The 22,101-nt window shown below is 42.9% G+C and overlaps 1 protein-coding gene across 10 annotated transcripts in view; it reads left to right on the top strand.

Annotated features, from left to right (window-relative positions):
* The window catches only part of SCAF8 (SR-related CTD associated factor 8), a 666,705-nt gene that overhangs the window by 186,397 nt on the left and 458,207 nt on the right, over positions 1-22,101 (top strand). For all 10 annotated transcript variants that reach the window (XR_011321960.1, XR_011321958.1, XR_011321959.1 and 7 more), the window contains 2 exons: positions 13,251-13,364; positions 20,252-20,408. Coding sequence is in view for 7 of the 10 variants with exons in the window: in XM_069769411.1 (XP_069625512.1) it covers positions 13,251-13,364; positions 20,252-20,408 (271 nt within the window). In the remaining 3 variants the exon portion in view is untranslated. The remainder of the gene's footprint in view (positions 1-13,250; positions 13,365-20,251; positions 20,409-22,101) is intronic.

Raw genomic sequence — 22,101 nt, 5'->3', positions numbered from 1 at the left:
TCAAGGGTACAATTGCGTCTGACAAGTAAAAATTGTCCCGTGGATACACCCACATTAGTGTGCCAGGGGTGGAAACTAGTTAAGTCCAGAAGTGCATTCTTTGCGGTGGGTTTGCGGAAGAGGTCCATGGCCAAACGATTCAAGTCCAGAAAGATGACCACACTATTAGAGATGGAATACGTAAGGAAGATATTGTGGGGATTAATGTTAAGTCCATCAAGAAATTCAATGCAATCTCCCCTTATGCCTGTCCATAAAAAGAATATATCGGCTATAAAACGATGCCAAAAACGGACCTGATTTTGAAAAATCGGGGATGGATACACGTATTTCTCTTCCCACCAGCCTAAGAAGATGTTAGCATAGGCCGGTGCGCATTTCGTGCCCAGCGCCACTCCTGACGTTTGTAAAAAGAAAGTTCTGTCAAATACGAAAAAATTATGGTGGAGAACAAACCCCAGTAGATCCAAAAGGAATGAGTCATGTCCGCAATTGGGCAATCTATTTTTGTTCAAAAAATGAGTCACTGCCTCGACACCACCCTTGTGGTTGATATTAGAGTACAGTGACTCAACGTCACAAGTGACTAAGAAAAATTCTGTTGGTAGTACAGTCCGTCCACAAATCTCGATAAAATGGGCCGAGTCCCTCACAAAGGAAGGAAGAGAGGAAGCAAACGGTTGAAAAAAGAAGTCCAAGTACTCACTTGCTTTCTCGCACATACTGCCGACACTGGAGACAATGGGCCTGCCAGGAGGTCTCTTGTTATCCTTGTGGATCTTTGGCAACATGTAGAATGTTGCAATGACCGGATGTTCCACCCACAGGTACTTTTTTTCCTGAGAGATAATGATGCCCAACTGTAAAGCCCTGCAAAGCAATGATTCAAATTTTGAAAGAAATATCTGCGTGGGATCTGATGGGAGTTTCTGATAGAACTGTACCTTGCTGAGCTGTATCTTCGCCTCGGCTACATAAAGCTGAGTAGACCACAACACCACGTTGCCCCCTTTGTCCGCCTCTTTAATAATGAACCCCTTGTTGTTTTGTAGATCAAAGAGAGCACATCGTTCAATTAAGATTCGATGGTCCACCAAAGAAAACGAAGGTGTTTTCAAGGATTTATTTTTATATGGAAATTTTGGCAGTACACGGTTCTATTTTTTTGCATTATTGTTTATTTTATTTTTGCTTATATGCGTTAGGAATTAATTTATTAATTCAGTAACTTATGAATTGTTTGGTTATTTATATTGTTTATTTATCTACTATATAATTGCCTAAGGGTCACTTCCGTCTTTCTGTCTGTCCTTCTGTCTGTCTTTCTGTCACGGATATTCATTGGTCACGGCCTCTGTCTGTCATGGAATCCAAGTCGCTGATTGGTCGTGGCAAAACGCCCGCGACCATTGCCCACGACCAATCAGCGACGGGCGCAGTCCGGCGGCAACATGGCCGCTCCGTACTCCCCTCCAGTCAGCCCTCACACAGGGTTAATGCCAGCATTACTGGATCACGGTGTAACGCACTCCGGTTACGCAGCTATTAACCCTGCGTGACCACATTTTTACTATTGATGATGCGTATGCAGCATCAATAGTAAAAAGATCTACTGTTACAAATAATAATAATAATAAAAAAAAACAACGTTATTCTCACCCTCCGACGTGTCGGCCTGTCCTCAGCAGTGCAATCGGCAGGTTCCGGTGCTAAGGATGCTATGCGAGAAGGACCTGCCATGACGTCACTAGCGCTTGCGTTTTTTTTTTCTTCCCTCCCTCCTATTCCTTTGTCTCCTTCCTTTCCATGTTCAGTGGCAAATGTGCAACACGACTCAGATGTGAGTCGTGGGTGCGCACGCGCAGCCCTCTCCATGGAGATCGCATACACTTCCGCCTCATTATCCAGACTCCTTCATGCGGCCGGCGTGCTCCCTGACACACACCCCCTGGTTATGCTCCAACACAGCGGTATGTTCTTTACTTGATTGCTGAGCAGATTTAAACTGGTTATACTCACCCCAAACACAGTTCCCCTGACGAAGCTCCTGCGGCAGCGATACGCGTGGGGTTTCCTTCCACCCCCCACTCTGGCTTCCTTTGGCTATTTATGGCGATTATGCCTACTTCATCATAATATTTTTTCAGAAGCCTTCTTGTTCTCTTTTCCCTCTGAACCTACCACATGATGACATTACTTGTACCTCTGGGGTCTTGTGACTCATCTAGCTAATCTGACTATACAGGACTGAAGTGCTTGACTCTGGGATCGACTATCAGGTTGTATGTATGGAACCAACCTTATGGGGCCTTAAATTATTTATCGTACAAGAGGTTTATTTACAACTCTCCTGGTACAGGCTGGTCATATATTTACAAGGGGAGGAGAGTGTTGTTGCTATTTATATATTGTGATGGCACATGTATTTTTCAAGAGTGGGGGTGCGGTTTTTGTATATTGCATGATTTTAATTGCTTTTATGTATGTCCTTTGAGGTGATAATAGTAAAGGTTATGGATTTTTTTACTTATGTGGTTGTGCATGCCCTTTCTAGTCCAGACCCCCCTAATTTTGCCACAAAATCTGGGAAAACTTAATGACTCGAGTATAAGCCTACGGTGGAAAATGCAGCAGCTACCGGTAAATTTCAAACATAAAAATCAATACCAATAAAAGTAATATTAACTGAGATATCAGTAGGTTAAGTGTTTTTGAATTTCCATTTTGAATCCGAAGCCCCATATAATGCCCCATACAGTTCATGATGGGCCCCTTAAGATGCTCCATATTAAAATATGCCCCATATAATGCCTCACAAAGGTTAATAATGGCCCCATAAGATGTTCCATAGACACATTTGCCCCATACAGTACTGCATAAAGGTTAATAAGGGCCCCATAAGATGCTCCATAGAGATATTTTCTCCATATAATTCTGCACAAATGTTGATTATGGCCCCATAAGATGCTCCATAGAGATATTTGCCCCATATAATGCTGCACAAGCGTTGATTATGGCCCCATAAGATGCTCCATAAAGATACAGTTATATGAAATAGTTTGGGCACCCCTATTAAAGGGACTCTGTCACCTGAATTTGGTGGGAACAATCTTCAGCCATAAGGGCGGGGTTTTCGGGTGTTTGATTCACCCTTTCCTTACCCGCCGGCTGCATGTTGGCTGCAATATTGGATTGAAGTTCATTCTCTGTCCTCCGTAGTACATGCCTGCACAATGCAATGCGCAGGCGTGTACTACGGAGGACAGAGAATGAACTTCAATCCAATATTGCAGCCAGCATGCAGCCGGCGGCTAAGGAAAGGGTGAATCAAACACCCGAAAACCCCGCCCCTATGGCTGAAGATTGTTCCCTCCAAATTCAGGTAACAGAGTCCCTTTAACCCCTTTACCCCCAAGGGTGGTTTGCACGTTAATGACCGGGCCAATTTTTACAATTCTGACCACTGTCCCTTTATGAGGTTATAACTCTGGAACGCTTCAATGGATCCTGGTGATTCTGACATTGTTTTCTCGTGACATATTGTACTTCATGACAATGGTAAAAATTATTTGATAGTACCTGCGTTTATTTGTGAAAAAAACGGAAATTTGGCGAAAATTATGAAAATTTCGCAATTTTCCAACTTTGAATTTCTATGCAATTAAATCACAGAGATATGTCACACAAAATACTTAATAAGTAACATTTCCCACATGTCTACTTTACATCAGCACAATTTTGGAACCAAAATTTTTTTTTGTTAGGGAGTTATAAGGGTTAAAAGTTGACCAGCAATTTCTCATTTCTACAACACCATTTTATTTTAGGGACCACATCTCATTTGAAGTCATTTTGAGGGGTCTATATGATAGAAAATACCCAAGTGTGACACCATTCTAAAAACTACACCCCTCAAGGTGCTCAAAACCATATTCAAGAAGTTTATTAACCCTTCTGGTGCTTCACAGGAATTTTTTGAATGTTTAAATAAAAATGAACATTTAACTTTTTTTCACAAAAAATTTAATTCAGCTCCAATTTGTTTTATTTTACCAAGGGTAACAGGAGAAAATGGACCCCAAACATTGTTGTACAATTTGTCCTGAGTATGCCAATACCCCACATGTGGGGGTAAACCACTGTTTGGGCGCATGGCAGAGCTCGGAAGCGAAGGAGTGTCATTTGACTTTTCAATGCAAAATTGACTGGAATTGAGATGGGACGCCATGTTTCGTTTGGAGAGCCCCTGATGTGGCTAAACATTGAAACCCCCCACAAGTGACACCATTTTGGAAAGTAGACCCCCTAAGGAACTTATCTAGAGGTGTGGTGAGCACTTTGACCCACCAAGTGCTTCACAGAAGTTTATAGTGTAGAACCGTAAAAATAAAAAATCATATTTTTTCACAAAAATTATGTTTTTGCCCCCAATTTTTTATTTTCCCAAGGGTAAGAGAAGAAATTGGACGCCAAAAGTTGTTGTACAATTTGTCCTGAGTACGCTGATACCCCATATGTGGGGGTAAACCACTGTTTGGGTGGATGGGAGAGCTCGGAAGGGAAGGAGCGCCGTTTGACTTTTCAAAGCAAAATTGACAGGAATTGAGATGGGACGCCATGTTGCGTTTGAAGAGCCACTGATGTGCCTAAACATTGAAACCCCCCACAAATGACACCATTTTGGAAAGTAGACCCCCTAAGGAACTTATCTAGAGGTGTGGTGAGCACTTTGACCCACCAAGTGCTTCACAGAAGTTTATAATGCAGAGCCGTAAAAATAAAACAAAATTTTTTTCCCACAAAAATTATTTTTTTAGCCCCCAGTTTTGTATTTTCCTGAGGGTAACAGGAGAAATTGGACCCCAAAATTTGTTGCCCAATTTGTCCTGAGTGCGATGATACACCATATGTGGGGGGAACCACTGTTTGGGCACATGGGAGGGCTCAGAAGGGAAGGAGTGCCATTTGAATGCAGACTTAGATGGAATGGTCTGCAGGTGTCACATTGCGTTTGCAGAGCCCCTAATGTACCTAAACAGTAGAAACCCCCCACAAGTGACACCATTTTGGAAAGTAGACCCCCTTAGGAACTTATCTAGATGTGTGCTGAGTGCTTTGACCCACCAAGGGCTTCACAGAAGTTTATAATGGAGAGCCGTAAAAATAAAACAAAAATTTTTTCCCACAAAAATTATTTTTTAGCCCCCAGTTTTGTATTTTCCCGAGGGTAACAGGAGAAATTCGACCCCACAATTTGTTGTCCAATTTGTCCTGAGTGCGCTGATACCCCATATGTGGGGGGAACCACTGTTTGGGCGCATGGGAGGGCTCGGAAGGGAAGGAGCTCCATTTGGAATGAGGACTTAGATGGAATGGTCTGCAGGTGTCACATTGCATTTGCAGAGCCCCTAATGTACCTAAACAGTAGAAACCTCCCACAAGTGACACCATTTTGGAAACTCGACCCCCTAAGGAACTCATCTAGATGTGTTGTGATAGCTTTGAACCCCCAAGTGTTTCACTACAGTTTGTAACGCAGAGCCGTGAAAATTAAAAAAAAAAATCTTTCCCCCCAAAATTATTTTTTAGCCCCCAGTTTTGTATTTTCCCGAGGGTAAGAGGAGAAATTCGACCCCAAAAGTTGTTGTCCAATTTGTCCTGAGTACGCTGATACCCCGTATGTTGGGGGAAACCAACGTTTGAGCGCATGGCAGAGCTCGGAAGGGAAGGAGCGCCATTTGGAATGCAGACTTAGATGGAATGGTCTGCAGACGTCACATTGCGTTTGCAGAACCCCTAATGTACCTAAACAGTAGAAACCCCCCACAAGTGACCCCATATTGGAAACTAGACCCCCCAGGGAACTAATCTAGATGTGTTGTGAGAACTTTGAACCCCCAAGTGTTTCACTACAGTTTATAACGCAGAGCCGTGAAAATAAAAAATCTTTTTTTCCCCCACAAAAAATATGTTTTAGCCCCGTGTTTTGTATTTTCCCAAGGGTAGCAGGAGAAATTGGACCCCAAAAGTTGTTGTCCTATTTGTCCTGAGTACGCTGATACCCCATATGTTGGGGTAAACCCCTGTTTGGGCACACGGGAGAGCTCGGAAGGGAAGAAGCACTGTTTTACTTTTTCAACGCAGAATTGGCTGGAATTGAGATCGGACGCCATGTCGCGTTTGGAGAGCCCCTGATGTGCCTAAACAGTGGAAACCCCCCAATTATAACTGAAACCCTAATCCAAACACATCCCTAACCCTAATCCCAACAGTAACCCTAACCACACCTCTAACCCTGACACACCCCTAACCCTAATCCCAACCCTATTCCCAACCGTAAATGTAATCTAAACCCTAACTGTAACTTTAGCCCCAACCCAAACTGTAGCCCTAGCCCTAACCCTAGCCCTAACCCTAACCCTAGCCCTAACCCTAGCCCTAGCCCTAACCCTAGCCCTAACCCTAGCCCTAACCCTAACCCTAACCCTAGCCCTAACCCTAGCCCTAACCCTAGCCCTAACCCTAACCCTAGCCCTAACTCTAACCCTAGCCCTAATGGGAAAATGGAAATAAATACATTTTTTTAATTTTTCCCTAACTAAGGGGGTGATGAAGGGGGGTTTGATTTACTTTTATAGCGGGTTTTTTAGCGGATTTTTATGATTGGCAGCCGTCACACACTGAAAGACGCTTTTTATTGCAAAAAATATTTTTTGCGTTACCACATTTTGAGAGCTATAATTTTTCTATATTTTGGTCCACAGAGTCATGTGAGGTCTTGTTTTTTGCGGGACGAGTTGATGTTTTTATTGGTAACATTTTCGGGCACGTGACATTTTTTGATCGCTTTTTATTCCGATTTTTGTGAGGCAGAATGACCAAAAACCAGCTATTCATGAATTTCTTTTGGGGGAGGCGTTTATACCGTTCCGCGTTTGGTAAAATTGATGAAGCAGTTTTATTCTTCGGGTCAGTACGATTACAGCGACACCTCATTTATATCATTTTTTTATGTTTTGGCGCTTTTATACGATAAAAACTATTTTATAGAAAAAATAATTATTTTTGCATCGCTTTATTCTCAGGACTATAACTTTTTTATTTTTTTGCTGATGATGCTGTATGGCGGCTCGTTTTTTGCGGGACAAGATGACGTTTTCAGCGGTACCATGGTTATTTATAACTGTCTTTTTGATCGCGTGTTATTCCACTTTTTGTTCGGCGGTATGATAATAAAGCGTTGTTTTTTGCCTCGTTTTTTTTTTTTTTTTTTCCTTACGGTGTTTACTGAAGGGGTTAACTAGTGGGCCAGTTTTATAGGTCGGGCCGTTACGGACGCGGCGATACTAAATATGTGTACTTTTATTGTTTTTTTTTTTTTATTTAGATAAAGAAATGTATTTATGGGAATAATATTTTTTTTTTTTTTCATTATTTTGGAATATTTTTTTTTATTTTTTTTTTTACACATTTGAAATTTTTTTTTTTTACTTTTTTACTTTGTCCCAGGGGGGGACATCACAGATCAGTGATCTGACAGTTTGCAGAGCACTCTGTCAGATCACTGATCTGACATGCAGCGCTGCAGCCTTCACAGTGCCTGCTCTGAGCAGGCTCTGTGAAGCCACCTCCCTCCCTGCAGGACCCGGATCCGCGGCCATCTTGGATCCGGGGCTGGAGGGAGCAGGGAGGGAGGTGAGACCCTCGCAGCAACGCGATCACATCGCGTTGCTGCGGAGGGCTCAGGGAAGCCCGCAGGGAGCCCCCTCCCTGCGCGGTGCTTCCCTGTACCGCCGGCACATCGCGATCATCTTTGATCGCGGTGTGCCAGGGGTTAATGTGCCGGGGGCGGTCCGTGACCGCTCCTGGCACATAGTGCCGTATGTCAGCTGCGATAAACAGCTGACACCCGGCCGCGATCGGCGGCGCTCCCCCCGTGAGCGCTGCCGATCGCATATGACGTACTATTGCGTCCTTGGGAAGTAAAGCCCACCCCACATGGACGCAATAGTACGTCTAATGGCAGAAAGGGGTTAAGTTTAATGTTTTATAAAAAATTTTTTTTTTTTTTGCAACAGCTATTTAAGTTTCATATATCTAATAACTGTTGGACACAGTAATGTTTCTGCCTTGAAATGAGGTTTATTGTACTAACAGAAAATGTGCAATCTGCATTCAAACAAAATTTGACCGGTGCATAAGTATGGGCACCCTTAGCATTTTCTTGTTTTAAATACTGCTACCTACTTTTTACTGACTTACTAAAGCACTTTTTTTGGTTTTCTAACCTCATTGAGCTTTGACCTTCATAGCCAGGTGTATGCAATCATGAGAAAAGCTACTTAAAGTGGCCACTTGCAAGTTGTTCTCCTGTTTGAATCTCCTCTGAAGAGTGGCATCATGGGCTCCTCAAAACAACTGTCTAATGATCTGAAAACAAAGATTATTCAACATAGTTGTTCAGGGGAAGGATACAAAAAGCTATCTCAGAGATTTAACTTGTCAATTTCCACTGTGAGGAACATAGTAAGGAAATGGAAGAACACAGGTACAGTTCTTGTTAAGGCCAGAAGTGGCAGGCCAAGAAAAACATCAGAAAGGCAGAGAAGAAGAATGGTGAGATCAGTCAAGGACAATCCTCAGACCACCTCCAGAGAGCTGCAGCATCAACTTGCTGCAGATGGTGTCACTGTGCATCGGTCAACTATACAACGCACTTTGCACAAGGAGAAGCTGTATGGGAGAGTGATGCGAAAGAAGCCGTTTCTGCAAGCACGCCACAAACAGAGTCAGCTAAGGTATGCAAAAACACATTTGGAGAAGCCAATTTCTTTTTGGAAGAACGTCCTGTGGACTGATGAAACCAAGATTGAGTTGTTTGGTCATACAAAAAGGCGTTTTGCATGGTGGCCAAAAAACACAGCATTCCAAGAAAAACACTTGCTACCCACAGTAAAATTTGGTGGAGATTCCATCATGCTTTGGGGCTGTGTGGCCAATGCCGGCATCGGGAATCTTGTTAAAGTGGAGGGACGCATGGATTCCTCTCAGTATCAGCAGATTCTTGACAATAATGTTCATGAATCAGTGACAAAGTTGAAGTTACGCAGGGGATGGATCTTTCAGCATGACAATGATCCAAAACACCGCTCCAAATCTACTCAGGCATTCATGCAGAGGAACAATTACACTGTTCTGGAATGGCCATCCCAGTCCCCAGACCTGAATATCATTGAACATCTGTGGGATCATTTGAAGAGGGCTGTCCATGCTCGGCGACCATCAAACTTAACTGAACTGGAATTGTTTTGTAAAGAGGAATGGTCAAAAATACCTTCTTCCAGGAACTCATTAAAAGCTACAGGAAGCGACTAGAGGCTGTTATTTTTGCAAAAGGAGGATCTACTAAATATTAATGTCACTTTTCTGGTGGGGTGCCCATACTTATGCACCTGTCAAATTTTGTTTGAATGCAGATTGCACATTTTCCTTTAGTACAATAAACCTCATTTCAAGGCAGAAACATTACTGTGTCCAACAGTTATTAGATATATGAAACTGAAATAGCTGTTGCAAAAAAAACAATTTTTATAAAACATTAAAGGGAACCTGTCACCCCGTTTTTTCAGATACATAGTTACATAGTTATTAAGGTTGAAGGAAGACTATATGTCCATCTAGTTCAACCCATAGCCTAACCTAACATGCCCTAACATGTTGATCCAGAGGAAGGCAAAAAAAACCCATGTGGCAAAGAGTAAGCTCCACATTGGGGAAAAAAATTCCTTCCCGACTCCACATACGGCAATCAGACTAGTTCCCTGGATCAACGCCCTATCAAGGAGTCTAGTGTATATACCCTGTAACATTATACTTTTCCAGAAAGGTATCCAGTCCCCTCTTAAATTTAAGTAATGAATCACTCATTACAACATCATACGGCAGAGAGTTCCATAGTCTCACTGCTCTTACAGTAAAGAATCCGCGTCTGTTATTATGCTTAAACCTTTTTTCCTCCAAACGCAGAGGATGCCCCCTTGTCCCTGTTTCAGGTCTATGATTAAAAAGATCATCAGAAAGGTCTTTGTACTGTCCCCTCATATATTTATACATTAAAATAAGATCACCCCTTAGTCTTCGTTTTTCCAAACTAAATAGCCCCAAGTGTAATAACCTATCTTGGTATTGCAGACCCCCCAGTCCTCTAATAACCTTGGTCGCTCTTCTCTGTACCTGCTCCAGTTCAGCTATGTCTTTCTTATACACCGGAGACCTGAACTGTGCACAGTATTCTAAGTGTGGTCGAACTAGTGACTTGTATAGAGGTAAAATTATATTCTCCTCATGAGCATCTATGCCTCTTTTAATGCATCCCATTATTTTATTTGCCTTTGTAGCAGCTGCCTGACACTGGCCCCTGAAATATGAGTTTGTCATCCACCCATACACCCAGGTCTTTTTCATTGACGGTTTTGCCCAGAGTTTTAGAATTAAGCACATAATTATACATCTTATTACTTCTACCCAAGTGCATGACCTTACATTTATCATCATTAAAGCTCATTTGCCATTTATTAGCCCAAGCTTCTAGTTTACATAAATCATCCTGTAATATAAAATTGTCCTCCTCTGTATTGATTACCCTGCAGAGTTTAGTGTCATCTGCAAATATTGAAATTCTACTCTGAATGCCCCCTACAAGGTCATTAATAAATATGTTAAAAAGAAGAGGGCCCAATACTGACCCCTGTGGTACCCCACTGCTAACCGCTACCCAGTCCGAGTGTGCTCCATTAATAACCACCCTTTGTTTCCTATCCCTGAGCCAGCTCTCAACCCACTTGCACAAATTTTCCCCTATCCCCATTATTCTCATTTTATGTATCAACCTTTTGTGTGGCACCGTATCAAAAGCTTTTGAAAAGTCCATATACACTACATCCACTGGGTTCCCTTGGTCCAATCCGGAACTTACCTCTTCATAGAAACTGATCAAATTAGTCTGACATGAACGGTCCCTAGTAAACCCGTGCTGATACTGGGTCATGAGGTTATTCCTCTTCAGATACTCCAGTATAGCGTCCCTTAGAATGCCCTCCAGGATTTTACCCACAGTAGAGGTTAAGCTTACTGGCCTATAATTTCCGAGTTCAGTTTTTGTTCCCTTTTTGAATATTGGCACCACATTTGCTATACGCCAGTCCTGTGGCACAGACCCTGTTATTATGGAGTCTTTAAAGATTAAAAATAATGGTCTATCAATGACTGTACTTAATTCCTGCAGTACTCGAGGGTGTATCCCATCCGGGCCCGGAGATTTGTCAATTTTAGTGATTTTTAGACGCCGCCGCACTTCCTGCTGGGTTAAGCAGGTGACATTTAATTGGGAATTTTTATCACTAGACATTTTGTCTGCCATGGGATTTTCTTGTGTAAATACTGATGAAAAAAAGTCATTTAGCATATTGGCTTTTTCCTCATCCTCATCCACCATCTCACCCAGACTATTTTTAAGGGGGCGAACACTATCATTTTTTAGTTTCTTACTATTTATGTAGTTAAAGAATATTTTAGGATTATTTTTACTCTGTCTGGCAATGAGTCTCTCTGTCTCAATCTTTGCTGCCTTGAGATATAAATACTGTTAAATAGGGCCTGCGCTGTGCGTTACTATAGTGTATGTAGTGTACCCTGATTCCCCACCTATGCTGCGAAATACATTACCAAAGTCGCCGTTTTCGCCTGTCAATCAGGCTGGTCATGTCGGGTGGGCGTGTTCACAGCGCTGTTTCTTACTCAGCTTTACGTTGGTGGCGTAGTGGTGTGCGCATGTTGAAGTGACTAATCCACTGTGGGCACGTGAACAAGCAGCACGCGATCTGCGCTGTCATCCCTTTCATGGGTGGGGGCGGCCATCTTCCTGGGGCCGCGCGTGCGCAGATGGAGTGCTCTGCTGCACGGGGCTTCAGGAAAATGGCCGTGGGATGCCGCGCGTGCGCACAAGAGATCGCGGCGGCCATTTTCCCAAAGCCGAGTTTGCATCTCGGCTTTGGGAAAATGGCCGCCGCGATCTCTTCTGCGCACGCGCGGCATCCCGCGGCCATTTTCCTGAAGCCCCGTGCAGCAGAGCACTCTATCCGCGCACGCGCGGCCCCAGGAAGATGGCCGCCCCCACCCATGAAAGGGATGACAGCGCAGATCGCGTGCTGCTTGTTCACGTGCCCACAGTGGATTAGTCACTTCAACATGCGCACACCACTACGCCACCAACGTAAAGCTGAGGAAGAAACAGCGCTGTGAACACGCCCACCCGACCTGACCAGCCTGATTGACAGGCGAAAACGGCAACTTTGGTAATGTATTTCTCAGCATAGGTGGGGAATCAGGGTACACTACATACACTATAGTAACGCACAGCGCAGGCCCTATTTCACAGTATTTATATCTCAATCTGAAAAAACGGGGTGACAGGTTCCCTTTAAGCTTAAGATTAATAGGGGTGCCCAAACATTTTCATATAACTGTATTTGCCCCATATCATGCTCCACAAATGCTGATTATGGCCCTATATGATGCTCCATAAAGATATTTGCCCCCATATAATGCTCCACAAATGCTTATTATGGCCCCATAAGATGCCCCATAGAGATATTTGTCCCATATATTGCTGCACAAACATTGATTATGGCCCCATAAGATGCTCCATAAAGATATTTGCCCCGTACAATGCTGCACAAATGTTGAATATGGCCCATAAGATGCTCCATAGAGATATTTGCCTCATATGCTGTTGCTGCGATTAAAAAAAAAAAATGACATACTCGCCTCTCGTCGCTCAAGCCTCCGGCACTTGCTATAGTCACCTATCCTCGTTCCGGCGCCGCAGTGTCTTCTGCGTCCTCTGCAATAACGTTCAGGCAGAGGGAGTGGACTAACCATGTCACTGCAGAGGACGCGGAAGACGGAACGGCGCCGGAACGTGGGACAAGTGACTATCGCGCAGCGCTCCCCCTCCCCCTCAAAGCTGGAAGAAGCTGTCAGCGACTGGAGATGCAGGGAAGCTGCCACGGACCGTGCCAGGAGCAGGTGAGTATGTCACAGCCGCCGCTCTCCCTCCCCCATCCTACTTCCCTGGGACAATGACTCGAGTATAAGCCGAGAGGGGCACTTTCAGCCTAAAAAATGGTCTGAAAATCTCTGCTTATACTCGAGTATATACTGTACATTTAACCTTTAATTTACCTCAACAGATGATTCCTCCCCGTGGTTGTGCATACGTTTGCATGGTTCACAGGCAAGATGCTTATCGAGCCCTTCAGAAGCTAAGTTCAGGTTCTTGTAAGATTGGATCCAAAACTATCAAGGTAGGTATTAAGCATTGGTATCATCCTATCAAACTTTTATGATATACAGTCATAGTTTTCCCAATATACAACATAGGTTTTTAATTTAACTGTCAATTGAATGTCAAAAGTTATACAGTGGGATTCTGAAATAATGGACCCCAATCAATTTTAAATATGCTCCTCCTTATTGCCCTGTATAATAGAGAAGTTGTCATCCATGTGAAATTACTTTAAGATTCATGCAAACTGCTGAAAGCTTTTTAACTCCTTTACTGCCTATGTTGTATATTTTTGTCATAGGTTTCTAAGGGCTGTATGAAGTTGTCTCAGGGTCTGAGCCTGTTCATACTAAGCTGATGGCAGCTGTGTTACAGCTCGTTATTACTCTGATCTATATGACACCATTGCCTGTACATGTGTGCATCGTTCTCCTGCTGCACCATCACAGGAAACTGATGGGCCTGCTGGAGGCCCCTATAACTGCCATCCTAGTCCTCTTGTGAAGCTGTGCCACCACAGTTTCACTATATTCTACACTACCAAAGTTTTGCAGTGTGTGTATATGTATGTATATATATATAGATAGATAAATAGGTAGATAAAGTTTGGACACACCTCATTTAAAGATTTTTCTGTATTTTCACGACTATGAAAATTGTAAATTCACACTGAAGGCATCAGAACTATGAATTAACACATGTGGGATAATATACTTAACAAAAAAGTGTGAAACTACTGAAAATATGTCTTATATTCTAGGTTCTTCAAAGTAGCCACCTTTTGCTTTGATGACTGCTTTGCACACTCTTGGCATTCTCTTGATGAGCTTCAAGAGGTAGTCACCGGAAATGGTTTTCACTTCACAGGTGTGCCCTGTCAGGTTTAATAAGTGGGATTTCTTGCTTTATAAATGGGGTTGGGACCATCAGTTGTGTTGAGCAGAAGTCTGGTGGATACACAGCTGATAGTCCTACTGAATAGACTGTTAGAATTTGTATTATGGCAAGAAAAAAGCAGCTAAGTAAAGAAAAACGAGTGGCCATCATTACTTTAAGAAATGAAGTTCAGTCGGTCTGAAAAATTGGGAAAACTTAAGTTTATCCGAGTAACCAGCCTCAAAAATCGCAGGTTAACAGCAGCTCAGATTAGAGACCAGGTCAATGCCACCCAGAGTTCTAGCAGCAGACACATCTCTACAACAACTGTTAAGAGGAGACTTTGTGCAGCAGGCCTTCATGGCAAAATAGCTGGTAGGAAACCACTGCTACGGACAGGCAACAAGCAGAAGAGACTTATTTGGGCTAAAGAACACAAGGAATGGACATAAGACCAGTAAAAATCTGTGCTTTTGTCTGATGAGTCCAAATTTGAGATCTTTGGTTCCAACCACCGTGTCTTTGTGCAACGCAGAAAAGGTGAACGGATGGACTCTACATGCCTGGTTCCCACCGTGAAGCATGGAGGAGGAGGTGTGATGGTGTAGGGGTGCTTTGCTGGTGACACTGTTGGGCAACCACCGTGTCTTTGTGCAACGCAGAAAAGGTGAACGGATGGACTCTACATGCCTGGTTCCCACCGTGAAGCATGGAGGAGGAGGTGTGATGGTGTAGGGGTGCTTTGCTGGTGACACTGTTGGGCAACCACCGTGTCTTTGTGCAACGCAGAAAAGGTGAACGGATGGACTCTACATGCCTGGTTCCCACCGTGAAGCATGGAGGAGGAGGTGTGATGGTGTAGGGGTGCTTTGCTGGTGACACTGTTGGGGATTTATTCAAAATTGAAGGCATACTCAATCAGCATGGCTACCAAAGCATCTTGCAGCGGCATGCTATTCCATCTGGTTTGCCTTTAGTTAGACCATCATTTATTTTTCAAGAGGACAATGACCCCAAACAGACCTCCAGGCTGTGTAAGGGCTACTTGACCAAGAAGGAGAGTGATGGGGTGCTATGCCAGATGACCTGGCCTCCACAGTCACCAGACCTGAACCCAATCGAGATGGTTTTGGGTGAGCTGGACCGCAGAGTGAAGGCAAAAGGGCCAACAAGTGCTAAGCATCTCTGGGAAATCCTTCAAGATTGTTGGGAGACAATTCCAGGTGACTACCTCTTGAAGCTCATCAAGAGAATGCCAAGAGTGTGCAAAGCAGTCATCAAAGCAAAAGGTGGCTACTTTGAAGAACCTAGAATATAAGACATAGCTTCAGTTGTTTCACACTTTTTTGTTAAGTATATAATTCTACATGTGTTAATTCATAGATTTGATGCCTTCAGTGTGAATGTACAATTTTCATAGTCAAGAAAATACAGAAAAATCTTTAAATGAGAAGGTGTGTCCAAACTTTTGGTCTGTACTGTATATAGTACAAGCAATTAAATTATCACTGGTTCAAGTTTCCTAGTGGAACTATAAACTAAAGTAAAAAAAAAAAGTTTAATCACTTACCGTATATACTCGAGTATAAGCCGACCCGAGTATAAGCCGACCCCCCTAATTTTGCCACAAAAAACTGGGAAAACTTATTGACTCGAGTATAAGCCTAGGGTAGAAAATGCAGCATTTACCGGTGAATTTCAAAAATAAAAATAGATGCTCCATACCGTTCATTATTGCCCCATAGATGCTCCATATACAACTGTGCTATATAGAATGCTCTATACCGTTGATTATGGCCCCATAGATGCTCCTTATAATGCTGTGCCATATATGCTCTGCACCTTTGATTATGGCCCCATAGGTGCTCCTTATAATGCTGTGCCCCTTATATGCTCTGCACCTTTATGGCCCCATAGGTGCTCCTTATAATGCTGTGCCCCATATATGCTCTGCACCTTTATGGCCCCATAGGTGCTCCTTATAATGCTGTGCCCCATATATGCTCTGCACCTTTATGGCCCCATAGGTGCTCCTTATAATGCTGTGCCCCTTATATGCTCTGCACCTTTATGGCCCCATAGGTGCTCCTTATAATGCTGTGCCCCATATATGCTCTGCACCTTTATGGCCCCATAGGTGCTCCTTATAATGCTGTGCCCCATATATGCTCTGCACCTTTATGGCCCCATAGGTGCTCCTTATAATGCTGTGCCCCTTATATGCTCTGCACCTTTATGGCCCCATAGGTGCTCCTTATAATGCTGTGCCCCATATATGCTCTGCACCTTTATGGCCCCATAGGTGCTCCTTATAATGCTGTGCCCCATATATGCTCTGCACCTTTATGGCCCCATAGGTGCTCCTTATAATGCTGTGCCCCATATATGCTCTGCACCTTTATGGCCCCATAGGTGCTCCTTATAATGCTGTGCCCCATATATGCTCTGCACCTTTATGGCCCCATAGGTGCTCCTTATAATGCTGTGCCCCATATATGCTCTGCACCTTTATGGCCCCATAGGTGCTCCTTATAATGTTGTGCCCCTTATATGCTCTGCACCTTTATGGCCCCATAGGTGCTCCTTAGAATGCTGCTGGTGCTGCCATAAAAAAAAAAAAAAAAAAATCACATACTCACCTCTCTTCTCAGGACGCCGGCGCTTTCAATAATTACCTGCTCCTCTGCGGCTCCGTCTCCAGCACTGACGCTCAGCAGAGGGCGCGCACTGACTACGTCACAGCGCCCTCTAACCTGAGCGTCATTGCTAGAGGACGCTGCAGACGGAGCCGGAGCGAGGAGCAGGTAATTATAGCCCCCGCTCCCCCTCCCCTGCTGACACCCGGGTATATGACTCGAGTATAAGCCGAGAGGGGGACTTTCAGCCCAAAAAAATGGGCTGAAAATCTCGGCTTATACTCGAGTATATACGGTACTTTTTTCACTTCTCCAGAAATGAAGAAATTAAAAAAGTTAAATAAACATACCGTACTTGATATCATGTCCAATCTATATATAAAAGTACTAGCTGAAGAGCCTGGCGTTGCCTGGGCATAGTAAATATCTGTGGTTAGTTACAGCACCTCACTTCTCTTATTTTCCCCCCTCACATCTCTCATTTTCTCCCCTCACATCTCTCATTTTCTCCCTTACATCTCTCATTTTCCCCCTCACTCCTCTTATTTTCCCCCTCACTCCTCTCATTCCCCAGTACCACTTGTCATTTCGACCTCACATCTGTCATTTTCCGATCCCTCCACTATTTTCCCTCACTCCTCTCATTTTGCACTCACGCCTTTTCATTTTCACCTCACACCCCTTATTTTCACCTCACACCTCTCATTTTCCCCACAGTATATACATGTTTGTCATCTCCCTTATATATAGTATACACCAGTATGTCATCTCCTGTATATAGTATATACCTGTACGTCATCTCCCCTGTAAATAGTATATACCTGCTGTATGTCATCTCTTCCTGTATATTGTATATACCGATGTGTCATCTCCTCCTGTATATAGTATATACCTGTATGTCATCTCTTCTGTATATACTATATACCTGTATGTCATCTCCTCCTATATATAGTATATACCTGTATGTCATCTCCCCTGTATATAGTATATACGTGCTGTATGTCATCTCCTCCTCTATATACCTATGTGTCATCTCCTCCTGTATATAGTATGTACCTGCATGTCATCTCCTCCTGTATATAGTATATACCTGTATGTCATCTCCTCCTGTATATAGTATATACCTGTGTCATCTGCTCCTGTATATAGTATATATCTGTGTGTCATCTCCTTTATATAGTATATTCGTGTGCCATCTCCCCTCTATATAGTATATGCCTGTGTGTCATCTCCCCTGTATATATTATATACCTGTGTCATCTCCTCCTGTATATAGTATATACCTGTGTGTCATCTCCCCTGTATATAATATATACCTGTGTCATCTCCCCTGTATATAGTATGTACCTGTACGTCATCTCCCCTGTATATAGTATACACTAGTGTGTCATCTCCTCCTGTATATAGTATATACCTGTATGTAATCTCCTCCTGTATATAGTATATACCTGTGTGTCATGTACCCTGTATATAGTATAAATGTGTGTGTCATCTCCTCCTGTATATAGTATATACCTGTGTGTCATCCTCTCCTGTATATAGTATATATCTGTGTGTAATCTCCCCTGTATAATAGTATATATCTGTATGTCATCTCCTCCTGTATTAGACCGCGTTCACACGTTATTTGGTCAGTATTTTTACCTCAGTATTTGTAACCTAAATTGGCAGCCTGATAAATCCCCAGCCAACAGGAAGCCCTCCCCCCTGGCAGTATATATTATCTCACACTTCCCCAAATAGACAGGTCATGTGACTGACAGCTGCCGTATTTCCTATATGGTACATTTGTTGCTCTTGTGGTTTGTCTGCTTATTAATCAGAGTTTTATTTTTGAAGGATAATACCAGACTTGTGTGTGTTTTAGGGCGAGTTTCATGTGTCAAGTTGTGTGTGTTGAGTTGCACGTGGCGACATGCATGTAGCAACTTTTGTGGGATGAGTTTTGTGTGGCGACATGCATGTAGCAACTTTTTGTGTGTCGAGTTGCATTTGACAGGTTAGTGTAGCAAGTTGTGTGCAGCAAGTTTTGGGCATGGCGAGTTTTGCGCGTGGCGAGTTTTATTTGTGGTGCGTTTTGAGTATGTGCAAGTTTTGTACGAGGCAACTTTTGCATGTGTTGCAACTTTTGTGCATGTGGCAATTTTTCCGCGTTTGCAAGTTTTGCGTGTTGCGAGTTTTCCATGAGGTGAGTTTTACACGTGTGGCGAGCTTTGCGTAAGCCTAGTTTTGCATGTGGCGAGTTTTGAGCGGCGACTTTTGTGTTTCGACTTTTATGTGGCGAGGTTGGTGTATGTGTGGTGAAATGTGTGCTCAGGGTGGTATATGTGTTCAAGCACGTGGTAGTGTGTGGCGCATTTTGTGTGTGTGTTTATATTCCCGTGTGTGGTGAGTATCCCATGTCGGGGCCCCACCTTAGCAACTGTACGGTATATACTCTTTGGCGCCATCGCTCTCACTCCCCTTCCCCTTGTTCACATCTGGCAGCTATCAATTTGCCTCCAACACTTTTCCTTTCACTTTTTCCCCATTATGTAGATAGGGGCAAAATTGTTTGTTGAATTGGAACGCGCGGGGTTAAAATTTTGCCTCACAACATAGCATATGACGCTCTCGGGGTCCAGTCGTGTGACTGTGCAAAATTTTGTGGCTGTAGCTGCGACGGTGCAGATGCCAATCCCGGACATACACACATACACACACACATTCAACTTTATATATTAGATGTACACCATAAGTGAAATGTTGAAAAGAAAAATACCAGATTTCTCAAAAAATACAATAAAAAGCAATCAACATTTCATATGTACCCCAAAATTGTGTAAAAAAAAAAAAAAACTAGAGCTCCGCCATCAAAAGTACAAGCCCTCACCCAGCGACATTGACAGAAATATTAAAAAGTTATAGGTCTCAGAGAATGGAGACGCAAACCTTTTTTTTTCAGAAGATTTAGAATTTTTTTAAACTATAAATATAAAAAAAGTTACAAGTTTGTAATCACTTTAATCTTTCTGAGCTGGAGAATTATATTGCAAGGTTATTTTTTCATGTGTACCACAGATTAAACACCGTGTAAAATAATAAAAATGTAAAAAAAACAGTTTTGTTTTATCACGATTTCACCCTGATGGGAAGTTTTTTCTCATGTTTTTCAGTAAATTATATAGCAAAATCAATGGTGTCATTCAAATCTACAACTTGTCCTGCAAAAAATAAGCCCTCAAGGTTATGCAGAAGGAAAAATAACAAAAGTAATGGCTCTTGGAACATGGAAAGAAAAAATGAAAGTGCAAAAATGAAAAATATCTGCGTCAATAAGGGGTTAAATAATTGTTTATGAATGTTTTGAAATGTGTAGGTTTTTTTTACATGATTAATTGTGTCATTACCCTAGATTGCCTGGGCTTTAAATAAAGGTGTGAAAACAGAGTACAAGCAGTTCTGGGATGTGGATCTTGGTGTCACATATATACCTTGGGAAAAAGTCAAGTTGGATGACTTAGATGACTTTGCAGAAGGAGGAATGATTGATCAGGAGACTGTGAATAATGGTAAAACAAAGTGTTTAAAATTGTTTCTTTTTTTGTATACTGAATTAGTAAAGGGTTATTCCCATCTTCTTTTATAGCTACCACTCAAATAACTGGGTCTTTGTTCTGATCATAAGAAGTGGGGCTCCAAATGCAGTTACAGAAGTAACGTAGCACAGAAACCTGTGCTGTATCCGCAACTCAGGCATCAAGCCAACAGAGTAACCTGTTTTCCTGCGCTATTTCTGTAACTTCTATTCAATTGTAAGGGAGTTATGGAAACAGGTGTAGCTGTACTTGAATGTTTTCATGGCTGGCTACTAGAATCTTCCTCAGCCATGACAGGCCGAGATGGGTGGAACCCTTTGATATATGAACCTAATAGAATTCATAAGATTATGGTCTTGGTTCTACAGATGGTGCAAAGGTTAATTTGACAATGGACATTGTGCCTTCCGTGATGCAGCAAACATTAACTTGACAGTTAGCAAAACACTGACCATTGAAAATGTCACCTTAACAGTTTCGGCATATTGTTATCATAACTTGTTATATGTTATTGTAATCTATGCCACACCTGTACGTATTTTAGTGAGAATTACTGACCAGTGCCCACTGCAGCATAACTAACATTTTCTGAGGTCTCAAGTAGTGTTGAGCCACATCCCTAGTGTTCGGGTTCGGTTCGTCGAACAGGGACGTGTTCGACGAACACCGCCAAACCCCATTGAAACAAATGGCAGGCAAACACATGGAAAACACATAGAAAACACCTTTAAAAGGTGTCCAAAAGCTGACAAACTGCTCTGAAGACACAACAAACACATGGAAAAGTCACAACTACATATAGTCATGCGAAAAGAAAAGAGGTGGAGGAGTAAAAGGAGGAGGAATCACAGATATAGGCATGTCATGCCCTTCTAAAATCAAGAAAGGCTGGAGTAAAAATCTAAAATCACTCTACCAACACTCAGACGTCTTGACAAAAAAAATAAAAAAAGAAATATCTTTAGGTAGAATGGCGGCGGGTCCATTCAGAACACTTTCCTTATAAGACGTAGTGGTACCCCCGTTGGGAGTTGTGCCGAAAAAGGAACCCAATACATTCAGACTAATCCACCATTTGTCATATCCAAGGGGCAGGTCAGTAAATGACAACATCGACGCAGAACCAAGTACAGTACTATGTACTGTACCTCCTTTGACGAGGCAATCAGGCGGGTCAAGAAGTTGGGAAGGGGCACCCTAATGGCCAAAACAGACATTGAGTGGGCGTTCCGGTTACTACCTGTGCCTCCAAATAGTGTCCTCCCATTGGGCTGCTCCTGTGAAGGAGCATACTACATAGATCGCTGTTTGCCCATGGGGTGCTCCATATCCTGCTCACTATTTGAGGCGTTTAGATGCTTCCTCGAATGTGTTGTCATGAACGTTTGTAAGGCGGCACATATTATCCATTACCTCGACGACTTCTTATGCCTGGGCCCAAAAGATTCGCCACAGTGTGAAAACACGCGGTAGTCCACCTGTGAGAAGGAGAGAGCTGGAGGAAGAGTGGACACCCCAGAGCCGAGGGGTTAGATTGAGAAAGAAAGAAGGCGGTGTAGCTTGCATCATGGGTGGAGTACGCTGCTGAGTAGCACTAAATTCTACTAGGCCCAAAAGGATTTCCTGGGCTAGATACCGTTACAAAATAGTAGTTAGGTAAACAGGC

Source organism: Ranitomeya imitator, chromosome 5, assembly GCF_032444005.1.
Source record: "Ranitomeya imitator isolate aRanImi1 chromosome 5, aRanImi1.pri, whole genome shotgun sequence".
NCBI lineage: Eukaryota > Metazoa > Chordata > Amphibia > Anura > Dendrobatidae > Ranitomeya > Ranitomeya imitator.
This window is presented reverse-complemented; position numbering and strand designations above follow the sequence as displayed.